Here is a 19934-nt window from a genome sequence, read left to right on the forward strand (position 1 = left end):
CTGAGGATCCAGCCAGGCCACGCTTTGCATCTTCAGGCACCCAAGCACCTGTGTGACTCCACCTTCTTCAGGTGTGCACCGGGCACAGCAGCCCCCATCTACCCCCAGGGCCCACCAGGAGCCTTGCTTCTTGCCCCAGGGCTTTGCACAGCTCTGGCCATCGTTGCCCTGTTCCAGGAGCAGCTTTGCATCCCAGCTAGGAGCTCCCTGCAGCAGCACTGCCCAGCGTGTGAGCAGGGCTGAGCTCCTGCCCCCACCCCGCAGCCACTGCCCCCCTCCTGCCTCACCTGCTCCTGGAGGCAGTCAAACCTGCACCCGGGCAGAGCGGTTCAGCAGGCTCTGGGGGGGCAGGGCCGAGCTGGCAGCCTGGCAAGGAGACAGCATCTGGGTGTGCCAGGTCCCAGCAGGGCCCTGTGGCAGCTGTGCCCTGGCCGGGCGAGCGCAGCCCCCGGGCAGGAGGCGCTGGCAGAGCCAGCAGGGCTGGTTCCCTGTGTGCCCACGGGAGCTGGGCCAGGGCTCTGCCTCCCCTGCCTGCTTGGCACAAGGGTGGAGTGTTTCAGAAGCACATGGAGGGGCTTGTCTCAGAGGGTCATGGAGTGATTTGGGTCAGAAGGGACTTTAGAGATCATCCAGGGACCTCTGGGGATCGTCCAGAGCCCCCTGCTCCAGCAGGGCACCCACAGCACAGGAGCACAATGGCCAGGGGGGGGTGGAAGCTCTGCAGAGAAGGAGACTCCACAGCCTCCCTGGGCAGCCTGCTTCAGGCCTCCAGCAGCTTCACACCAAAGAAGCTTCTCCTGAAGTTCAAGTGAAACTTCCTGGGTTCCACTTTGTGCCCAGTGCCCCTTGTGCTGTCCCTGGGCACCACTGCCAAGAGCCCAGCCCCAGCCTCTTGCCCCCCAGCCTTTAGCTCTTGCTGAGCATTGCTCAGCTCCCCTCTGGGGCTGCTCTCCTCCAGGCTCTCAGCCTTCTCTCCTCACTATGCTGCTCCAGGCTCCTCAGCAGCTTTGTGACCCTTCACTGGACTCTCTCCAGTACTTCCCTGTGCCTCTCGAACTGGCAAGCTCCTAACTGGCCACAGCACTCCAGATATGGCCTCAGCAGGGCAGAGCAGAGGGAGAAGAGAACCTCCCCTGCCCTGCTGGCCACACTCTTCTTCATGCACCCCATAGGAGACTCCAAACCTCAATGGTCTTGCACAGAGCCAGCAGCCAGAGCAGCTTTGGGAGAGCTCTGAGGCTTCAGGGTAACATAGAATCACTCAGGGTTGGAAGGGACCCCAAGGATCAGCCAGTTCCAACCCCCCTGCCATGGGCAGGGACACCCCACACTGGATCAGCCTGGCCAGAGCCTCATCCAGCCTGGCCTTAAACACCTCCAGGGCTGGGGCTTCAACCACCTCCCTGGACAACCCATTCCAGGGCTTCACCACTCTCATGGGGAAGAACTTCCTCCTCACCTCCAGCCTGAATCTCCCCACCCCCAGCTTCATTCCATTCCCCCCTAGTCCTATCACTCCCTGAGATCCTGAGCAGTCCCTCCCCAGCCTTCCTGTAGCCCCCTTCAGATACTGCAAGGCCACAATGAGGTCACCTCAGAGCCTTCTCTTCTCCAGCCTGAACAGCCCCAGCTCTTTCAGTCTGCCCTCACAGCAGAGCAGCTCCAGCCCTCTGAGCATCCTCCTGGCCCTGCTCTGGACACCTCCAGATCCCTCTCGTCATAGGGGCTCCAGAACTGGAGGCAGGGTGGTTGCCAACTCACCTCTCCCAGGTCCCCAGTGGGACCTGGGGTTGGATTTTGAAGTCTGAGGCTCTGATGGGCTGCAGCCCTTCCCGGTGCGGCCAGGGAAACCGGATCAAAGCTTCCGGCTGCCTTCTTTCTCCCCTTCCCTTTTCGGCTGCTCCGGGCTGCGCTGAAGACAGAAGGACTTTCATGTGGGGATTTCTCCTCTTCAGATCTTCAAAGACAGCCAGCCATCAAACAGGTCGCCGTGGAAGCACCTTGGAAGCAGAGAAAAAGCAACCGTAAGAGCGCGACAAGCCCGACTTTGAAAGCATCAGAGGCAAGAGAGATGTCTGAGCTTTGTTGTGTTAATTGTTCTGGCACTCAAAGCCGCCACCAAAAAGGGCTCCGGAACGCTGCTGGCTCCGAGCCCACCCTGCCTCCGAGCCCACCCTGCCTCGGACAGGCACCAAAGTGCTCCAGCACAAAACCTGAGGGGAAAGGGGAAAAACCACCCCAAAAGCAACCAACAAAACAAAACTCAGCAGCAAGAGGTTGCTAGAGGCAGGACCAGCAGAGTGCTTCGGGGTCAGAGAGGTGGTGGCCACTAGGGAGCTGATGGGAAAGCCTCAGAGCCCCCTGCAGCCTCGGCTGGAGCTGCTCCATGCCCTGCACAGAGTCACAGAATCATAGAGCTGCTTGGGTTGGGAAAGACCTCTAAGGTCATCCAACCCCACCGTGGCCACCAAACCCTGGCCCCAAGTGCCATGGCCACAGGGTTCGTGAACCCCTCCAGGGATGGGGACTCCACCACCTCCCTGGGCAGCCTGTGCCAAGCTCTTCAGTCAGGAAACTCTTCCTAATCTCCAGCCTAAACCTCCCCCGGTGCAGCTTGAGGCTGTTTCCTCCTGTCCTCTCACTTCTCACTAGGGAGAAGAGCCCAAGCCCCACCTCACTCCAGCCTCCTTTCAGGTAGCTGCAGAGATCCAGGAGGCCTCCCCTCAGCCTCCTCTCCTCCAGGCTGGACACCCCCAGCTCCCTCAGGCACCACCTCCTTCCCACCCCTATGAGAATGGTCCCTGCAGCACTGCCACCTGCAGCACCTGTGGCACTGCCACCTGCAGCACCTGTGGCACTGCCACCTGCAGCCCGAGCTGCCTGGGGCTGCTTGCTCAACAGCTCTGTGCAAGTGGCTGCTGCAGGCTGTCCCTGGGGGACTCAGAGGCTTTCCACCCCCCCAGGGCAAGGCACATGGCTCTCTTCCCACACTTTGTGTCCCCCCTCACCCCCCAGCCTGCTCTGCCCCAAATATGGGCTTGGTGCATCCGGGCTCCCTGGCACAAGCCTGGGCAGGAGCCTGGTGCCAAGGGGTGACTTGGGGTGACTCAAGGTGCTGGGAATCCTGGCCCAGCCTGGGCAGGACCTGCTGGGAGTGCCAGAGGAGCAGCTTGTTTCTGCTTCTCCAGCCAGCTCACTGCTGCCCCAGCCCCTAAAGAGCCTTTTCTGCCCTTTTTTGGGAGCTACTCATGGATGTCTCACAGGGATCTCACCTGGAGCTGCCACCACCCCTGGAGGGGTTCAAGAAACCTCTGGCCACGGCACCTGGGGCCATGGTGGGGTTGGACTGGATGAGCTTAGAGGCCTTTTGCAGCAGAAACACTTCTGGGATGTCCCTTTTCCTTCCCTCCCCCTCTCCTGCCTCATTTCCCTCTCCCCCAGGCCAGCCTGGCAGGAGCTCAGCTCCTCTCCCCTGAAAGCCCTGCCTGTGCTGGCAGCAGGCTCAGCAGGTCAGCTGAAGTCACCTCCCCTCCCTCCCCACCAAAATGACATTTCCTCAGCAAAATGCCTCTGAGGTCACTTTTTCTCCCATTTCAAACACCCACGGGGGTCAGAGCTGGGGGGGGGAAGGATGGGGGCTGGGCCAAGTGGTTCCCAGCAGCTGGGGAGGCTGGAGGGAGGCAGAGGGTTTGGGAATCCTTGGGATGAAAGGGATGGATGAAATGGAGCTGTTAATAATAGTCCTGGTCTGAAAGGGGGGGGGGGGCGGGGGGAGCTCAGCCCCCAGCTTGGGGGCAGGGGGGGGGCACCCCACGGTGGGTAGGGGGTAGGCAGAGGCAGCAGAAAGCAGGGCTGGGATGAAAGGAACGTTTCCAAGGGCTGGTGAGGGAATGCCAGCAGCATGGGCACAGCTTGGGGAGAGAGGCAGCAGCAGGGATGGGGGATGGTCACTGTGCCCCCCTCCCCCCCCTCCCCACCTTCAAGGAGCCTCACTGAGGCTGTTCCTTCACTCACTCACCCAGCCCTGGGAGGCTCTGGGTGGCATTTGTCACCCTTACACATCCCTGTGGCCAGGGATTGGGTGGGCAGGGCCTGTGCCCACCCCAGGGAGGGCTTCCCAGAGCCAGGGCTGGGCAAAGCACTGCTCCTAAACCAGCTCAAACAGCAGCTGCTGCCCACCGGGCCAACCAGCACGTGTCTTGCACCCATGTGGTGCCCACCCCGAGCTGCCACAGCTCTGACCCCAGCCCAGGAGAACATTTGCTTGCAAATCATTAACAAAACAGGGCCCAGCCCCCCCCTCCTCCCCTCCTCCCCCCAGGATGCTCCAGAAAGCCACCCCCACAGCTGCTGTCCACACAACCACCTCTGTCCCTCCGAGAGCTCCCCCAGCCTCACCTCCACCGTGGGATCCTCCATGCCCTGGAGCCATAGGTGCTGCAGACCCCCAGCTCTCCCTCCCCACCCCCCCAGCCCAGCAGCCCTCAGGGCACTGGGACTTTGCCCTGCCTAAGCTGGAAGGTCGTTAATGGAGCAGGAAGCACGCAGGGAATGCGCCGTGGGGGGCAGAGCGTGTGTGACCCCCACACAGCTCCAGCCTGGTGGGACCAGGGGTGGCATTCCTGGCAGGCAGCCCTGCTGCCCTGCCCCTCTGCAGCTCAGCCTCTCCCCAGTGGGGTGGAGGAGCCCTGCAATGGTTCCAGTGAACCCAAGTGGAAAAGGGATCTGGCCACAGGGGCTGGCAGAGCGGTAACGTCGGTTTCGGGGCCACGCAGCAGGAGCAGAGGGTGAAGGCAGCAGGGGGAAAGGGTCAGAGAGGAGACAGCCTCATGGCCATGCCAGGGCTGAGCTGCTCATGGGGCTCTGCCCAGCACAGGGCAAGGTAGGAGGAGAGGAAATGGCCCCCAGCCGCTCCAGGGGGGGTTGAGCTTGGACACGAGGAACAATTCCTTACCCCCAAAAGGTCGTCAAGCCCTGGCCCAGGCTGCATCCCCACCCCTGGAGGGGATCCAGAGCTGTGCAGAGGTGGTGCTGAGGGCCAGGGTTCAGTGGTGCCCTGGCAGTGCTGGGCTAAGGGTTGGACTGGGTGGGCTTTAAAGCCTCTTCCAACCCAAACAATTCTGTGAGGCATTGGCCTCTGGGCCAGGGGCACAGCACTGACCACCAGCAGCATCCCTGCCCCATGGGACCCCCCCCAGCAGGTCCTGCCTTCATCCAACCCCCCCTCCCTGGCTCACCCTGCAGCTCACCATCCCTGGAGGTGCTCAAGGGGGGATTGGATGTGGCACTTGGTGCCATGGTTTAGTCAGGAGGTCTGTGGTGAGAGGTTGGACTTGGTGATCTCTGAGGTCTCTGCCAGCCCTGGTGATTCTGTGAAAAGCCAGAGCTGCTCAGCCTCCTGGGGGGTGCTGAGCCCTCCTATGGAGTGTGCCAAGTCACAGCTCAGCACCACACAACAGGGGGGTGGCAGGCAGCAGTTTAAAGCCAGATTCTATCCACACAGCAGCCTCAGCCCTGGAGCAGGGGCAAGCACTGGAGCCCTGGAGGGGCCAAGCACACACTGCACGAAGCTGTAACACCCCAGGGCCCCCTGCCTGGACCTAACCCATCCTTACTAGTGTGGGGATGTCCCTGCCCATGGAACTCGATGATCCTTGGGGTCCCTTCCAACCCTGACTGATGCCATGATACTCACCTGCACTGCAGCCAGCCCCAGCCCCATCCCACCAGGAGCAGCACAGAAGCCTGGAACCCCCCGGGAGAGAGGGCAGAGGGCTGAAGGGGCAGCAGCACCTCCGTGACACGACTCAGGACAGCTCAGCTTGACCATTTGCTTTGCATTTAATGGTTTGCTCCAGACCACTTTGTAGGGGGGAGAGGGGAGGGGAGAACACCCACCCTGGGGAAGGGCACATGGCAATAGTGCAACGGAGCTTGGAGGCAGGGGCACAGACCCTCCCCACACCCCACCAGGAACATCTGGGAGACCCTTCTGGAGCCAGACACAGCTTGTGCTGCTCCACTTCTGCATCAAGCTGGACAAAGGCAATAAATAAAGAAGCAGTGCCTCACCCAAGGCACTTCCCCCCCCCCTCCCCCACCCCCCTTCTTTTTTCTCCTCCTTCCAACATTAAAAAAAAAAAGGAAAATAAAACAAAACACAACAAAACCACTCCCCAAAAAAAGAGAGAGATTGGCACCAGAGCATCTTCTCAGACTGGGGTGGGGGTGCAGCCAGATCCAGTTTGAGTTTCTCAGCACAGCAAAGGGAAGGGAGCCAGGACCTGGCCAGCTTGAGCCCAAGAGCCCAGCCCCCTCCCCCCACCCCCCAGCCAGGGCAGCCCTGTGCCAGCAGCCTGCTACATCTCCAGCTGGTTTGAGGTATATCACCTGCCCCATCCCATACCTTGTGCAGCCACAACAGTGCAAAGACGACAAACATCATCCCCCCCCCCCCCCCCCCCCCCCAGCAAGCCCTGGATTCTCCCGAGATGAGATGAGTCTGTTTGCAAGGGGAGGATGGCAGCCAGGAGCCTCCGGGACCCTCCAAGCCCCTCCCTGGGGGTGGCGCCCGGAATCGCTCAGGGCTTTGGTCCATTGAATGTCCTGGCCGCGGAGCAGCCCCCACCAACGCCCCCCCCGCAGCCCCCCGGCCGGGGTCCTCCCCCCCCCTGCCCGCCGGGGGCCACCAGGCTGCAAAATAAATACTTGGGGGATGTGGCTCAGCAGCAGCAGCAGCCCCAGAGGGCAGGGAGGGCTCAGCCCCCTCCCCAGAAGCGCAGCCCAGGGGAGCCCTGCCGGGAGATGCTCTCAGCTCAGCTTCATGCCGACGGCCACGGCGCGCTGATAGCCCTCGGGGGCGGTGTCGCAGCCCGCCAGGGACAAGCTGCTGCGGCGCAGGGGGCTGCGGCAGTGGGTCACGGTCCAGCGGCGCAGCCTGCGCCCCTCCTCCAGCTCCTCCTCCTCTTCCAGCCGCAGGAGGCTGTCGGCGGAGACGCAGCCCCGCATGGTGCCGGCGGCGGGGGGGACGCGGGCGGGCAGGTCGAGCTGGTCGAAGGACTCCGTGGAGAGGATGCTGTCCTCGCTGACGGCGCTGGACGGGCGGGCCCGGGGCGCCTGGGGCAGGGGCACCTCGCTGAAGCCCCCAAAGCCCTGCCCGGGGGGGCTGTCCGGCTCGGTGCTGCCGGAGGAGTATTTGCCCTTGTGCTTGAGGATGCCTTTCCGGAGGGTGGGGAGGCTCTGGGGGTCCTGCTCCGGCAAGGGGGGGTCAGCAAACACGCTGCCGTCGAGGTCCAAGCTCCCCGCATCCAGGACGTCCCCAGACTCGCAGCACTCCAGGGATGAGTAGTACCCAGACTCCCTCGTGGAGGGCTTCTTCAGGATTCCCTTCTTGGGCATGCTGGGGGGCACGGCTGCCACGGCCGTGCCGCAGGGCAGCCCCCCCGCGGGCAGGCTCTGGGGCAGCCCTGCAGCAGCCACCTCTCCCTCCTCACCCTTCGCCTCTCCCGCGGGCGCTGCCGGGGGCGGGCCAGGGCTGGGCACCTTCTGCTCGCAGGAGTTTCTCTTCTTCAGGATGCCCTTGGGCCTCTTGAGGATGGACTTGGAGGGGTTCTCCGGGGCCAGAGCCACCTCCTGCAGCGTGTGGGAGACGTCGTTCTCCTTCTTGGACTTCTTGAGGGAGCGCTGCCGCTCCAGGGCCACGCTGGGGATGTGCTGCTTCAAGAAGCAGCGAACCTTGGAGCTGTTCTCCAGGAGGGGGCGGGAGGAGCGGCGCAGCCACTCTGCCACCGTGGCCAGGGGGGACTCGTTCTCCCGCAGCACCTCCTGCTCCCCAAGGGGCACTTTGTAGCCCCAGTTCACCCACCAGTGGGTGGCGATGTCCTCGATGGTGGCGCGGCGCTCGGGGTTCACCATCAGCATCCAGCGGATCAGCCCGCAGGCGTCTGAGGAAGAGGAAGGTCAGGCTCTGGAGGGAACAGGTGGAAGGGGAGGATGCACAGGGAGGGTGGGGTGGGGGCTCTGCCTACCTGACAGCTTTGTGGGCTCCCTGTAATCCCCACTCGTGATCTGCTTGACCAGAGTCTTGTAGTCCTGGCCGTCGAATGGCATCGTGCCGTGGACCAGGATGTAGAGCAGGACACCCAGGGACCAGCTGTCCACCTGCCAGAGGAACAGAGGAGCCTGGAGGGGGGGCAGCAGGACCAGGCAGCCCTGGCCCCCATCCCAGGACCCCTCCACCACCACCTGAACCTCAGCAGCAGCTCCTGGATGGCAGCAGCCAGCGGGGAGGAGAGAGCATGGGGCAGGGCCAGTTCCAGCCACCTGCATCCCACCACGTCCACCTCAGGGCAGCTGCCACACACCAGCCACGCAGTGCTGGGACTTGGGGGGACCTGTTGCCCCAAATCCCACAGGCAGGGCTGTGCTCTGCTGGGAAATCTCACTTGTGAGTCCAAGTGAGGAGGCAGCAGGACATTCCCCTGCCCGGGGGGCGAGGCACAACCTACCTCGGGGCCCTTGTAGGGTCTCCCGTTGATGATCTCGGGGGAGGCGTAGAGAGGGCTGCCACAGTAGGTCTGCAGGAGCTTGTCCTGCTGGTAAACGTTGGAGAGGCCAAAGTCTGCAATCTGGAGAAGATGTTTGAAGCTGTTACCAAGCAGCAAAAGTTCCCTCTGCAGGTGGAGCAGCATTGCCACCGGCAAGCCTGGCTGCAACCGAGCTGCCCTTGACACCCTGCAGTCTCCTCAGGGGCCAGCAGCAGCCTGGCTTTCTGCCTCCAAGGCTGCTCCTGCCCCTTTTCCCAATCCCAGAAAGCTCATCCTGACCACTACAGGACCTGCCCTGCAGCTCTGCCCTTCCAGCCTCATCACCAACCTGCCAGGAGTGGAGGCAACCTCCAAGGTGTGCTTCGAGGGAGAGCTGCTGGGCTCTCCTCCAGCTCATTCACAGCCACACGAGGCTGCTTCAGTCCCCACCTAGCACACAGGCCTTCATTATCCTCATTCCCCACGGAGCAGAAGGTCCAGACCCTGCTCCCCAGCTCCCAGTTTGCCAAATTAGCCCTTGGAGAGATAAAGCCCCACAGCCTGCTCAGCACCAACCACACCAGATCCCAGCTGTGGCTGCTTCCTTCCTCCCTAGCAGAGGGAACAAAAGCATCACCTGGGGCTAGTGGAGCCAGGAGCTGCCCTACACCTCCCTGCAGCAGCCTGCTTGGCACCTACAGGGCCTGAGGACTTTCACTGGGAGAGCCTTTTCTTACTCAGCTGCTTGTGTTTTGACCTCAGCATTCAGACTTTGCCCTCTTACCAGCAGCCAGATACATACAGCATGGCCTCAACAGGCAGCAGTGAGGCTGCTCTGCCTCCACAGCCTCCCACAGGACCAGGGAATGGTGAGGAAGGAATGGAAGGGAGCTCTGGAGAGCACCCAGTCCAACCCCCTCTGCTAACACAGGTTGGCCAGGAGCAGGCTGCGCAGGGACACAATGTCCAAGCGGGTTTGGAAGCTCTCCAGAGAAGGAGACTCCAAAGCCTCTCTGGGCAGCCTGCTCCAGGCCTCCAGCACCTTCAAAGTGAAGGAATTTCTCCTTAAGGTCAAGTGAAACCTGCTGAGTGCCAGTTTGTGCCCTTTGCCCCTTGTCCTGTCCAGGACTGAGCCAGACACAGGGAGGCTGTACCGGGGCCCTCCTGGCTCTCCCCCTCCCAGGCCAGCAGCGGAGGGGCCAGTGCCAGTGGTCCCAGAGCTGGCAGAAGCTTCCCAGAGTGTTGAGAACCACCCATCCTGGGGGTGTCCAGGGTGTTGTGGCCACCCCCAGCCCATCTACCCTGAGCAGCACCCCTCAGCCCCCCGGGCTGGGCGGTCAGGCAGCTCGGGCAGCCTCTCACCTTGATGTTGCCGTTGGCATCCAGAAGGATGTTCTCCAGCTTCAGGTCCCTGTGGACAATCCCATTCTGCAGGAGGGAAGGGAGAGGCTGGTTAAGCCCCAGGGTGCTGGGGGAAGGCTGGGGAGGTGGCACAGGGGCAGAGGGTGGCACAGGGCTGCGCCAGGCTGGCGACACAGCAGCAGTAAACAACCCTGGGTGCATCCACGGGGACGAGCTGGAAGCCACGTCCTGGCATGGGTGCTGCCAGCTCCCTGTGCTGCTTGGCAGCAGGAACTGGGTGACACCCAACACCAGGTGCCATGCTGGGCTCCCACACCCTCCCTCAGTGCCAGCTGGTGCCAGCTCCTAGACAGGGCCTGATGAGCAGGGCTGGCTTTGCCTAAATAAGGGAGGTCTCAATTTGCTTTGGGTCCAGGAGCTGCCCTGCTTTGGGTCCAGGAGCTGCCCTGCTCTTCCCCCGCTTCCTTCCAGGGGTATCTGGGTACCCAGGACCGAGGCATGGCCTTAGAGCATCCTCCCAGGAGACCCTCGAGGGTCCTTCCAGGCCAGGCAGAGCTCATTCCACAGCCCCAGACAGGATGAATGACCCAGGGTTGGCTTTCAGCCCTGACAGACAGCCCCAGGGCGTCTCCCTCTGGGTGGGTAGGACAAGAGCTGATAGCTCCCAGACAGAGTTAGTCACCCCACAGCACAGCAGCAGCAAGCCAAGGCAAGAGCTTCCTAAAAGCTGCCTGGGCACTGCTTGAGGGCTGCTACACCCTCCAGATAAGAGCCCAGGATGAACTCCTCTGCCAGGAAAGGCCAACAGCCTCCTCTCACCTCCCAGCCCAAGCCCAGCTTCCCCATCAGCCGCTGGATCCCTCCCCAGCCCTGGCTGCTTCTCCTCTATCCAGAGCCAGCCCTGCCAAGCTCACAGGAGTCCATCCTCCCAGCTTTTCCCCCCGGGAAGGTGGTGGGAAGCGTGGTGCTGCCCTACCTTGTGGCAGTAGTAGACAGCAGAGACGACCTGGCGGAAGAAGTGCCGAGCCTCCTGCTCCGGCAGCCGCTGCCGCTCGCTGATGTAGTCGTACAGGTCCCCCCTGCTGGCGTACTCCATCACGATCACGATCTTGCTGCTGTTCTCGAACACTGCACGGAGGGGAGGAGCCCCAAGGTGTTAGGAGAGGGGCTCTGAGCACGGGGACTTGGAGATGGGGAGCCACGGGGTGCTAGGAGGGGTGCTCTGAGCTCAGGGACTGGGAGATGGGGAGCCACGGGGTGCTAGGAGGGGTGCTCTGAGCTCAGGGACTGGGAGATGGGGAGCCACGGGGTGCTAGGAGGGGTGCTCTGAGCTCAGGGACTGGGAGATGGGGAGCCACGGGGTGCTAGGAGGGGTGCTCTGAGCTCAGGGACTGGGAGATGGGGAGCCACGGGGTGCTAGGAGGGGGGCTCTGAGCTCACAGACTTCATTAGCTCAGCCTTTTAATGAGGAGGTGTAGCCTTGGCCGACTCTAGCACACTGCCCACCCCATTGCCTGTGCCCCCAAGCTGCTCTGCAGGGCAGAAAGGGTTAGGATTTCATCGAGGCTCCTGCAGGTACTTGCAGGTCAGAGGGAGGCAGCCAGAGCTGCCACCCCCATCCCACAGTGCCCCCAGGGCTGCTGGCCAGGCCACCTCTGCAGCCACACAGCCCAGGCTGTGCTCTGCCAGAAGGCGGCTCAAAGGCAGGGGTCTCTGCTAGACAAAGCCCTCCAGGGTGGGGGAGGGCGATGGAGCTACCGACTGGCACTGCTGGGTGGCCTTGCTGCTCCCCACACGGCTCCAGGCCAAAGGAGCCTGCAGCCTTTTCCTCCTGCCTGCAGAAAGCTCCCTCGCTGGGTTTTGAGTTCCCCCAGCCAGCGTGACTCAGCCCTTGCAAACACTCCGGCTGAGCTGCCAAGCCACTTGCTTTTGTTTAGAGGACAAAAGGACTCTGGATACCTCACACACGGAGGAGGCAGGCACTGGTCACAGCCTGGCACCGTGCCACGACTCCAGGCAGAGCCAGCCCCCGGGAGGAGCAGAGGGCACCCAGCCCTGCAGCCCAGGGGGGTTCAGTGTTTAAGCAAAGCCTCGCCCAGCTGCAGCCCTGCTTTAAGCCTGCTTGCAGCCAGGAGCTGAGGATTTCCCCTTTGCTTGGTGGTGCCCTGGGAGCAAAGCCCAGCCCTGGCCGTGAAGCCAAGCCCAGCAGCACCCAGCAGCTCTCCCAGCACCCTGTGGTTTGGTTTCCCCGTGCCCCAGGGGAGGGAAGGAGGACTCCGGCTCCGGGACTGGCTCCTGCCTGGGGCTGAGAGCAGAGCCACAAAGATTGCTCTCTGCGGCAGCGCCTGCCGCGGCTGGGGCCAGCACCCGCCACAACCAGAGCCGCACACGGCACTGGCCCCAGGGAGAGCTTGGTGACTTGGGGTCCGCCACAAAGCCGTCGGAGGCAGCGCTGAGGCTTCCAGCCTGCAAACCCCACCTCGGCGGCGGGAGGCAGCTTCTCGCCGGGGCCGGGAAGCAGCTATTTCTGGAGCAGGTATTTCCCCCTGCCGCTGCTCTGCAGGCAGGCAGGGAAACCACAGCCCAGCGGCATCTGCTTGCCGTGCAGCGCTGAGTCACCAGCTCGGCACAAACAGCAGCAAGCAGCTTGTGCTGCGAGCAAACAGAGGCAGGGGAAGGAGCAGCACCAAGCCCAGCGCCGCACAGCCTGCCCCGGTGGCTGCCCGGCCCTGCTGGGGGCAAAGGGAAGGGGAGAGGAGGACTCACCTTCATGGACAGCAATGATGTGGGGGTGGTTGAGGGAGGACATGATCTCAATCTCTCTCCTGATATGGACAAGGTCCTGCTCATCCTTGATTTTGTCCTTCCGGATGGACTTGATGGCCACCTGCAGAGGAGCAGACAGGGAGTCACCGGCTGCTGGGCACAGGAGCTGCCCAAAGCCTTTGGCACAGCTAAAGGCCCACTCCCCTCTTTTGGGGACCAGGAGGTCAATGGCTCAGCTTCTCTACACAGCATCCCAGAGCCCACCACCCACAGCTCCACTGAAGCAGCTCTCAGGCTGCCCAGGGCGGTGGAGGAGTCACCATCCCTGGAGGCATCTAAAAGCCATTTGGATGAGGAGCTGAGGGCCATGGCCTAAGAGTTGTGTACAGGGAGATGTTAGGTTATGGCTGGGCTTGATCTCAAGGTCTTCTCCAACCAGGTGATTCTGTGACTCCAAGGAAAGTGAGCTCCATCCAGGGCATTTTTATGCTTCCCAAGCCCTGCTGCTGTGCACGAGGGAGAAGCTCCTCTTTGCCTCCCCCTCCAAGGCAAACCTGCTGCCAGGGGAGCTCCCCAGGCCTCCTCCCACAGCCCTGCTCCTCGTTTAGGCGCTGTGACCACAGGAACTGTGTCCACTGCAAGGGCCACAGCCAGCCACAGGAATGTGACCTGCACACATGACTTGGAAGATGATAACAACAACAACATCAACATCATCATCTTGGGGTCATGAAAATGAGAGGAAAACCCAAAAGCAGCCTCCCCCCAGGCTTTGGTTTCCCTTGCAAATGTTTGTTTCAAGGAGCTGATTGTGCAGAGGGAGAAGAAAGTTTGATATTAAAGGGTAGATCCCTCCTGGGCACGGGGCTGAGCCCCAGCCAGGCAGGAGACCCAGCCCTGGTGATGCAAGCTGCTTCCCAAGGCTTTCTCTTGGGTTTAAGTTATCCTCTACAAGGGAATTGAAAGGGCAGGAGAAAGAAGAGTAAGGGCTGGAGAATAGAGGCCTTCTAATCCGCTTTCAAAGGGGCTGGGGAGAGACAATGTGCTCCTAGGGCTGAATTTACAACTGAATCCAGCAGAACCTCTCTTTTTCTCTCAGACAAGAATGCAGAACAGCATTAATCCTGGAAAGGGACCCCTGCACTGGTCTCCCAGCAACGGGGAGAGGGGCCATGGACACCCACTGGCCCCAGCTGCCAGCACAGGGACCATGCTCATAGCTATGCTGTGCAGAGACCCTCCTCCTCCTCCGGCTGGCTGAGTTCAATGCTCAGCCTGAGACCCTCCTCCCCCTCTGGCTGGCTGGGGTGGATGCTCAGACTGAGACCCTCCCCCACCTTTGGTTGCCTAGGATGGATGCTCAGCCTCATCTCCCTCTGATTTAGGGCAGCCAGGAGCCTCACTCCTTCAGCCCTTGGTGGGCTGCTTCTTGCTCACCAAGCAGCAAGAGGCTCAGAGCAAGTTTTCCACCCCTGCTAAGCAAAAGCCATCACACCCACAGCAAGTCACCAGACATTAAAGCTGCAAGATCTCAGCTGCCACATCAGGGTCTCCATGGGAGGAGGCCATGCCCAATTTCAGGGCTCAGAGGGGCATGTGAGAGATGGCTGATGGAGACCCTTTGGCCTCAGAGCACACTGCTGCACAGGGCAGGGGGTGCCTCCAGCTCTCTGCTGGAGCACCATGCCTGCCCCAGGAGCTGAAGGGACCAAGCAGAATGAACTCTGGCCAAGAGAAATTCAATAACCCAGGCCCAAGTTTCTGTACATAGCAATACTGAGAGTGCTTAACAGCTTCTTGAAAGTCAGGTGTATTCTTTTCCCTGACCTTTGTGCTGGGTTAACAGGTTAAAGTTTAACCATTTTTTGCTGCAGCCCCTGCTTACCTGACCCCTGTTGGAACAGAGGCAAAGCCTTTGTGCAGTAAGTCAGCCTCCTCCTGCTCTCCAAAATCCCTCCTGACTCACTCCACTCATCTCCCCTCTAAAGCTCAACACCCAGCCCAACAGCCTCAGTACCTCAGGGTGCTGATCGAGGTGCTCACCACCAACGCTGCTGAGCCAAGGCCCAGGGCAAGAGCTGAGGCTCAGGGCAAGATCTACTATTCATGAAAACTCCAAGCTGCCAGGGAAGCCTTAGGAGATGCCACTGGCTGCATTCAGCAGTGCTGGAGAACGCCCTTGCCTCTGAAGCCAGCAGTTAGTGACCTCCAAGGCAGACGGAGGCAGGGCAGCAGCAGTGCTGTTAGAGCCCCGGGGCTCCCCTTGCCAGCCGCCTGTGTAACGGTTGGGCACAACACAGAGAGGCTGCACCACTGCCAGGGTCCTCATCTCCTACAGCAGGGGACCACTCAAACCCTTGCCATGGAGGTTAATCCCTTTGGCCATCCCATCCTTCCCCAGGGATGCCAAGAGGCAGCTTGGTTCCAAAACATCTCCTGCCTAGGAGGGTGAGAGCAGAGGATCTCCCCTTGAGACAGAGCAGGTCTGGAGGCTCCATCCCTGGAGGCATTCAAGGCCAGGCTCTAAGCAACCTGCTCTCGTTGGGGATGTCCCTGCTGACTGCAGGGGGGCTGGGCTGGCCTGGGTGGTCTCTAGGGATCCCTTCCAACCCCAGCAGTGCACTCTGTGGGGAGCAGCAGCTTGAGGGCCAGCCACTGCTACAACCTATGTGCCGCCTGCAGCCCCACCACTGCTACAAGAAGCATCTCCTGCAGGAAACAGCCCCAGGAAGCTCTGCTGCAGGAGCCTTGGGAACTCAAGAGTACTTTCCAAGTCAAAAAGGAAGTCAATTAAGAGGGTTGGGGTTTTTCTGGGGGGGGAGGGGGGACAGAACAGGTATTTTCAGCACCTGCTGAAAGATGCATTAAAGCTACAACCCCAGGCAGCACCTCAGAAGTTGTTCCAGATTGCAAGTGCAGCATTTCATGCCCCATGAAACACAGATTACAAACCACCACGGAAGGGAGCAGGGTCCAGCCCTTACTGGAGATCAAAAGAGGCTTTGCTGCTTTGGAATATTCCAGGTGCTGCCTTCCCCCTGACATCACACGAGCCCACAACTGCATTTCCGACACTGCAAGTGAGTCCCACAGGAGATTCCTCCTCCTATTTGGCTTGGCTGGAGGCCAGGGCTTGAGAAGCAGGCTGGGAGAAACACCAGACTGGGGGGGAGGAGGGGAGGGAAACACAACAGACCAGGCCAGCCACTGCTCTGCAAACAGGTGCCTTGGCACCTCCGTGGGGCACATCACTGAACCTTCAACCCAAAAGCAACACGGGGGGGGGGAAAGGAAAGGAAAGGACAAATAGATGCACAAATCACCACCAGCAGCTCTCTCCCCACCTGCTTCGAGGACACAGCCATCCCCCAAGCGCTTGGGAAGAGCCCTCAGCAGTGCCCCACCGCAAGGCATCAGCCTCCCTTCACCTGAAGCATTTCTACCCAGCAAACAAAACTCACTCAGACAAAGAACGTTCAGGGAAGTCCCCCTGGAGGGGTAGGCCACAGTGTTCCCCCCCCCCCAGATCTCTTCAGCTGTGGGAAGCTGGTCCTGCCAGCTGTCCATCAAGTGCTTAGGCACACTGAGCCAAGTGCAGGTTGGGGGGTGGGAATGGGGAGGCAAAACGGGAGGCTGGGGCGGGGGGGGTGGGAATGGGGAGGCAAAACGGGAGGCTGGGGGTGGGAATGAGGAGGCAAAACGGGAGGCGGGGGGTGGGAATGAGGAGGCAAAACGGGAGGCAAGCAAGCAGGCTAGGCGGTAAAACGAGCTGGTCCCATCCCCAGAGCCTCCGACAGGAGCAGCTCCTGATTAGCCAGAGGCAAAAGCCGTGCCCGAAGCAGCTCCGGCTCTGCAGCCTCAGCCGGTAACGTGGGATGGGCAGAGCCCAGGAGGGGTAACTGGTGGAGGCAGCCGTACCTGCTCTCACACCTTGGCGTTTAGGAAGTGAAAGCCACTTAGAGAAGGAGCAAATAACAACCCGGCTCGGGATAAGCCTAGAAGATTAAACAGGTCCGGAAACGCTGAGCGCTGCAAGAAAGAATTTGTGGGAAGAGGAGAGATTTGTGGTTTAAGCCTCCTGCTCTCCACCAGCGGCTGGCTGAGGTGCTTGGCAGCTCAGCCTGTGACTATCTCTGGTGTTTATTAAGGAGTCCTCGGCCCCGCGCGTTGTATTTGCATGATAACAGAAGCAGCGCCGCCGCGCAAAGGAGTCCCGCTTAGGGGCTGCCCACAGCCCCAGGTGAGTCGGGGGGCAGCTCAGAGGTGTGTGTTCCCCCCCCCCTTGCCCAAGCTGCGTTAGGTGCAGCCAGGGAAAGCCAAATCTTCTCACCCATCCCAAGGGGAGGGACCCTTCCAGGTCTGTGGGTGGAAGCTGCATTTCAAGGCCCTGATTATGCAGCAGAGCAGCAGCTCCCTCGGCATCAGATGGGCTGATGGAGAGGGCAGATCTGCCCGGAGCAAGGAGCTGTCCTGTTACACAAGAAACCCTCACAGCTTTCCAGTTGTCTTCCTCTGTGGCACATTAGGGCCCTGAGCTCACACCCAGATGTTAGTGACCCAACCTCACACCTTGCTCTTCTGCTCAGCCCTCAGAGCCTTGCCGAGCCAGTCCCACCACTTGCAACAGGACCTTTATTGCACACCAACCCACCTTGGGACCACGGGGGAGCAAGCACCACTGCTGAGTCCCACACCACGCTGCTGGCTGCTCAGGACCGAGCAGGGACAGGGAAATTGCCTTCAAGTTCATCCATTGAAGCCTTGCAGCGTTCCTAAAGGGCAGAGCTGCCAGGACGGCAGCACCCTGCTTTCCCCGGGGGGTGAAGGGGGCCCCCACCTCCCCCAGCACCCTGGCCTGGCTGGCTGTGCTCTGGCCTGAGCCGTGCATCACCCAGAGCCGCTCTTTTTGGAGGGGCTGAGCTGTCGATGGGGTGAGTCACGATTTAATCAAGCACTTGTAGGGGGCGGGGGGGAGGCTCAGCCTGTGCTTGCTGAGAGCAGAGAGGCAAACCCCACCGGGAACCAGGGCAAGAGGAAGGGAAAAGCCCTTCAGACACAAGTGCAATATTTGCTCTTGGCTGCCGGATACCTGCGGGGTCCCTTTCCCAGGAAGCCTGACGAGGTCAAGTGGGCGAAAGGAGCTGCAAACACCCCCACCCCCCGCGGAAAGGGGAAAGCGAAGCCGCTCCGGGCTTCCCCTGACTGCGGCAAGGGCCCGGGCATGGCAACGCCGCAGCCTCCCAACGCCGTGCCCCGGGAGCGGGGCCGGGAGGGGGCTGCGGTGACCGGCTGAGGAGAGCCCGTACCGGAGGGGATACACCGGGATGAAGTCGGGGGGGATGCTTCAGGGCGGCGGGATGCACCAGGACAAAGAGAGGGAGGGATGCACCGCGGACTGGGGGATGAGCCAGGGGGAAGGCACCGGGAATAAGAGGGGGATACACCGGACCGGGGAGGGGATGCACTGGAGCTGGGGGGGGATGCACCAGGCCGAGCGGGGAAACCCCGAGACGAAGAGGGGGAAGAGGATGCACTGCAGCTAGGGGAATGAGCCGGGAAGAAAAGGGGGGGCGGGGGGCGATGCACCGGCACCAAGGGAGGGGATGGGGAGGAATGAAGCAGGGGGGGGATGCGCCGGGACGAAGAAAGGGAAGGGAAGAGAAGAGGATGCACTGGGAGCAGGGAGGGGAGCGAGGGGAGGCACCGGGACGAAGGGGGTCAGCACCTGGCCCGAGCTGCTCCGAGCAGGGGGCTGCTCGGAGCCCCGGTACCGGCTCCCGCTGCCGATACAACGATGCCATGAGAAGCCCCTTACCAGTTTACCGGAGCGCTCCCGGGCTTTCTTCACCTTGCCGTAGGTTCCCTTCCCCAGCGTCTCCAGGAACTCGTAGCGGTGCTTCAGGTTGTGTTTGTGGTGGTGCCGTTTCACCGCCTGCTTCTTCATCAGCGGCCGCGGGGATTTGATCAGCCCCTCGGCCAGCGAGGTACCCAGCGCCGTCCCGGTGCCCGCTGCCCGCTCCATGCCGCTCCCCAGCCCCGCTTCCCCCGGCTCCCAGCCCGGCACAACCCGGCCCGGCCCGGCCCGGCTGCTAAATGCGGCGGCCCCGCCGGCCGCGCCCCCCCGCGCCCATTGGCAGCGCAGCAGAGGCTGCCCCGCCCGCAACCGGGGCGAAAAGGGAGAGGGGAGGATGGGGAAACCCCCCGGCAGGGCAGGGAAAAGAGGGGTCCGCGGATTGGGGTAGGGGAGACACAAGCTGGGTGCGAGGCGGCTGCAGAGGTAATGGACAAAGGAGAGAGGCAGGAGACAAAGGAGGGCGCAGGGGTGTCCTGCAGATCGGGGGTGGGCAGGGAGGACTCTCCAGGTGATGCAGGGAGAGGCTGGAAGCCAAAGGGTGGGAAGAGCAGGACCAGAGAGCTGGAATGGTCATGGAACCGCGGAATCTCAGCCTGGTTTGGGTTGGAAAGGACCTCTGAAGCTCATCCAGCCCAAGCCCCCTGCAGCCAGCAGGGACATCCCCAACCAGAGCAGGCTGCTCAGAGCCCCAGACAACCTGACCTGCAATGGTGCCAGGCATGGGGCAGCTGCCACCTCTCTGGGCAACTGGGGCCAGGCTCTCACCACCCTCACCATAAACCATTTCTTCCCTATCTCAAGACTGATTCTCCCTCTTTTAGTTTCAAACCATCACCCCTTGCCCTGTCACAACAGGCCCTGCTCAAAACTCTCTCCCCAGCTTTGTGCTTGGTCCCTCTAAGTATTGAAAGGCCACCAAAAGGTCTCCCTGGAGCCTTCTCTTCTCCAGGCTGAAGAACCCCAACTCTCTCAGCCTGGCCTCACAGCAGAGCCCTTCCAGCCCTCCCATCCTTGCTGTGGCCTCCCTCCAACAGGTCCATGTCTGTTGTGTGCTGAGGACTCCAGAGCTGCACACTGCTCCAGGCAGGGATGCACAGCATCCAGGTCTCCTTCTGTCCCCCCCAGGAGAGATGTGGGGACAGAAGGAGACAGACATACAGCCAGCCAAGACACACAGACAGACAGATGTGGTTTGCTGCAAGGAGGCAGAATCCACTCAGGGCTCTCAGAGAAAAACAAGCAAAACAGACAAAAAAGATGATATTGAGAGCAAACACAGAGAGAGGAGAGGCCTGGGCAAGCACAACCTGTCCATGCTGGCCACAGGCCCCTGCTTTGCCCTCCTGGATGCACAGCCTGGGTGGGAGCAGCTGAGCTCCAGGAGCAGAGCCCAGGGGGGGAAACGTCCGCAGGCAGCTCAGGCTCCC

At 61.5% G+C, this 19934-nt stretch overlaps 1 protein-coding gene across 1 annotated transcript; it reads right to left on the reverse strand.

The window, feature by feature from the left end:
- Positions 1–6735: 6735 nt before the first annotated feature.
- NUAK2 (NUAK family kinase 2) lies at positions 6736–18704 on the reverse strand. Its single transcript, XM_054176266.1, has 7 exons — positions 18469–18704; positions 12654–12774; positions 10864–11015; positions 9888–9953; positions 8508–8627; positions 8028–8160; positions 6736–7943 (listed from the first exon to the last, which is right to left on the reverse strand). The coding sequence occupies exons 1-7, from the start codon at positions 18673–18675 to the stop codon at positions 6811–6813; spliced, it is 1932 nt and encodes a 643-aa protein (XP_054032241.1). The 5' UTR covers positions 18676–18704; the 3' UTR covers positions 6736–6810.
- Positions 18705–19934: the final 1230 nt, after the last annotated feature.

The sequence above is a fragment of the Dryobates pubescens genome, chromosome 35, assembly GCF_014839835.1.
Source record: "Dryobates pubescens isolate bDryPub1 chromosome 35, bDryPub1.pri, whole genome shotgun sequence".
Taxonomy (NCBI): Eukaryota; Metazoa; Chordata; class Aves; order Piciformes; family Picidae; genus Dryobates; species Dryobates pubescens.

What these genes read in the sequence shown, in the direction of transcription:
- NUAK2 (XM_054176266.1), bottom strand. Translation starts at nt 18,675, where the DNA reads ATGGAGCGGGCAGCGGGCACCGGGACGGCGCTGGGTACCTCGCTGGCC. An exon ending in CTGTCTACTACTGCCACAAG is followed by an intron (nt 9,954 to 10,863) that starts GTAGGGCAGCAC and finishes TCCCTCCTGCAG; the next exon opens with AATGGGATTGTCCACAGGGA. An exon ending in ATGCCAACGGCAACATCAAG is followed by an intron (nt 8,628 to 9,887) that starts GTGAGAGGCTGC and finishes CATCTTCTCCAG; the next exon opens with ATTGCAGACTTTGGCCTCTC.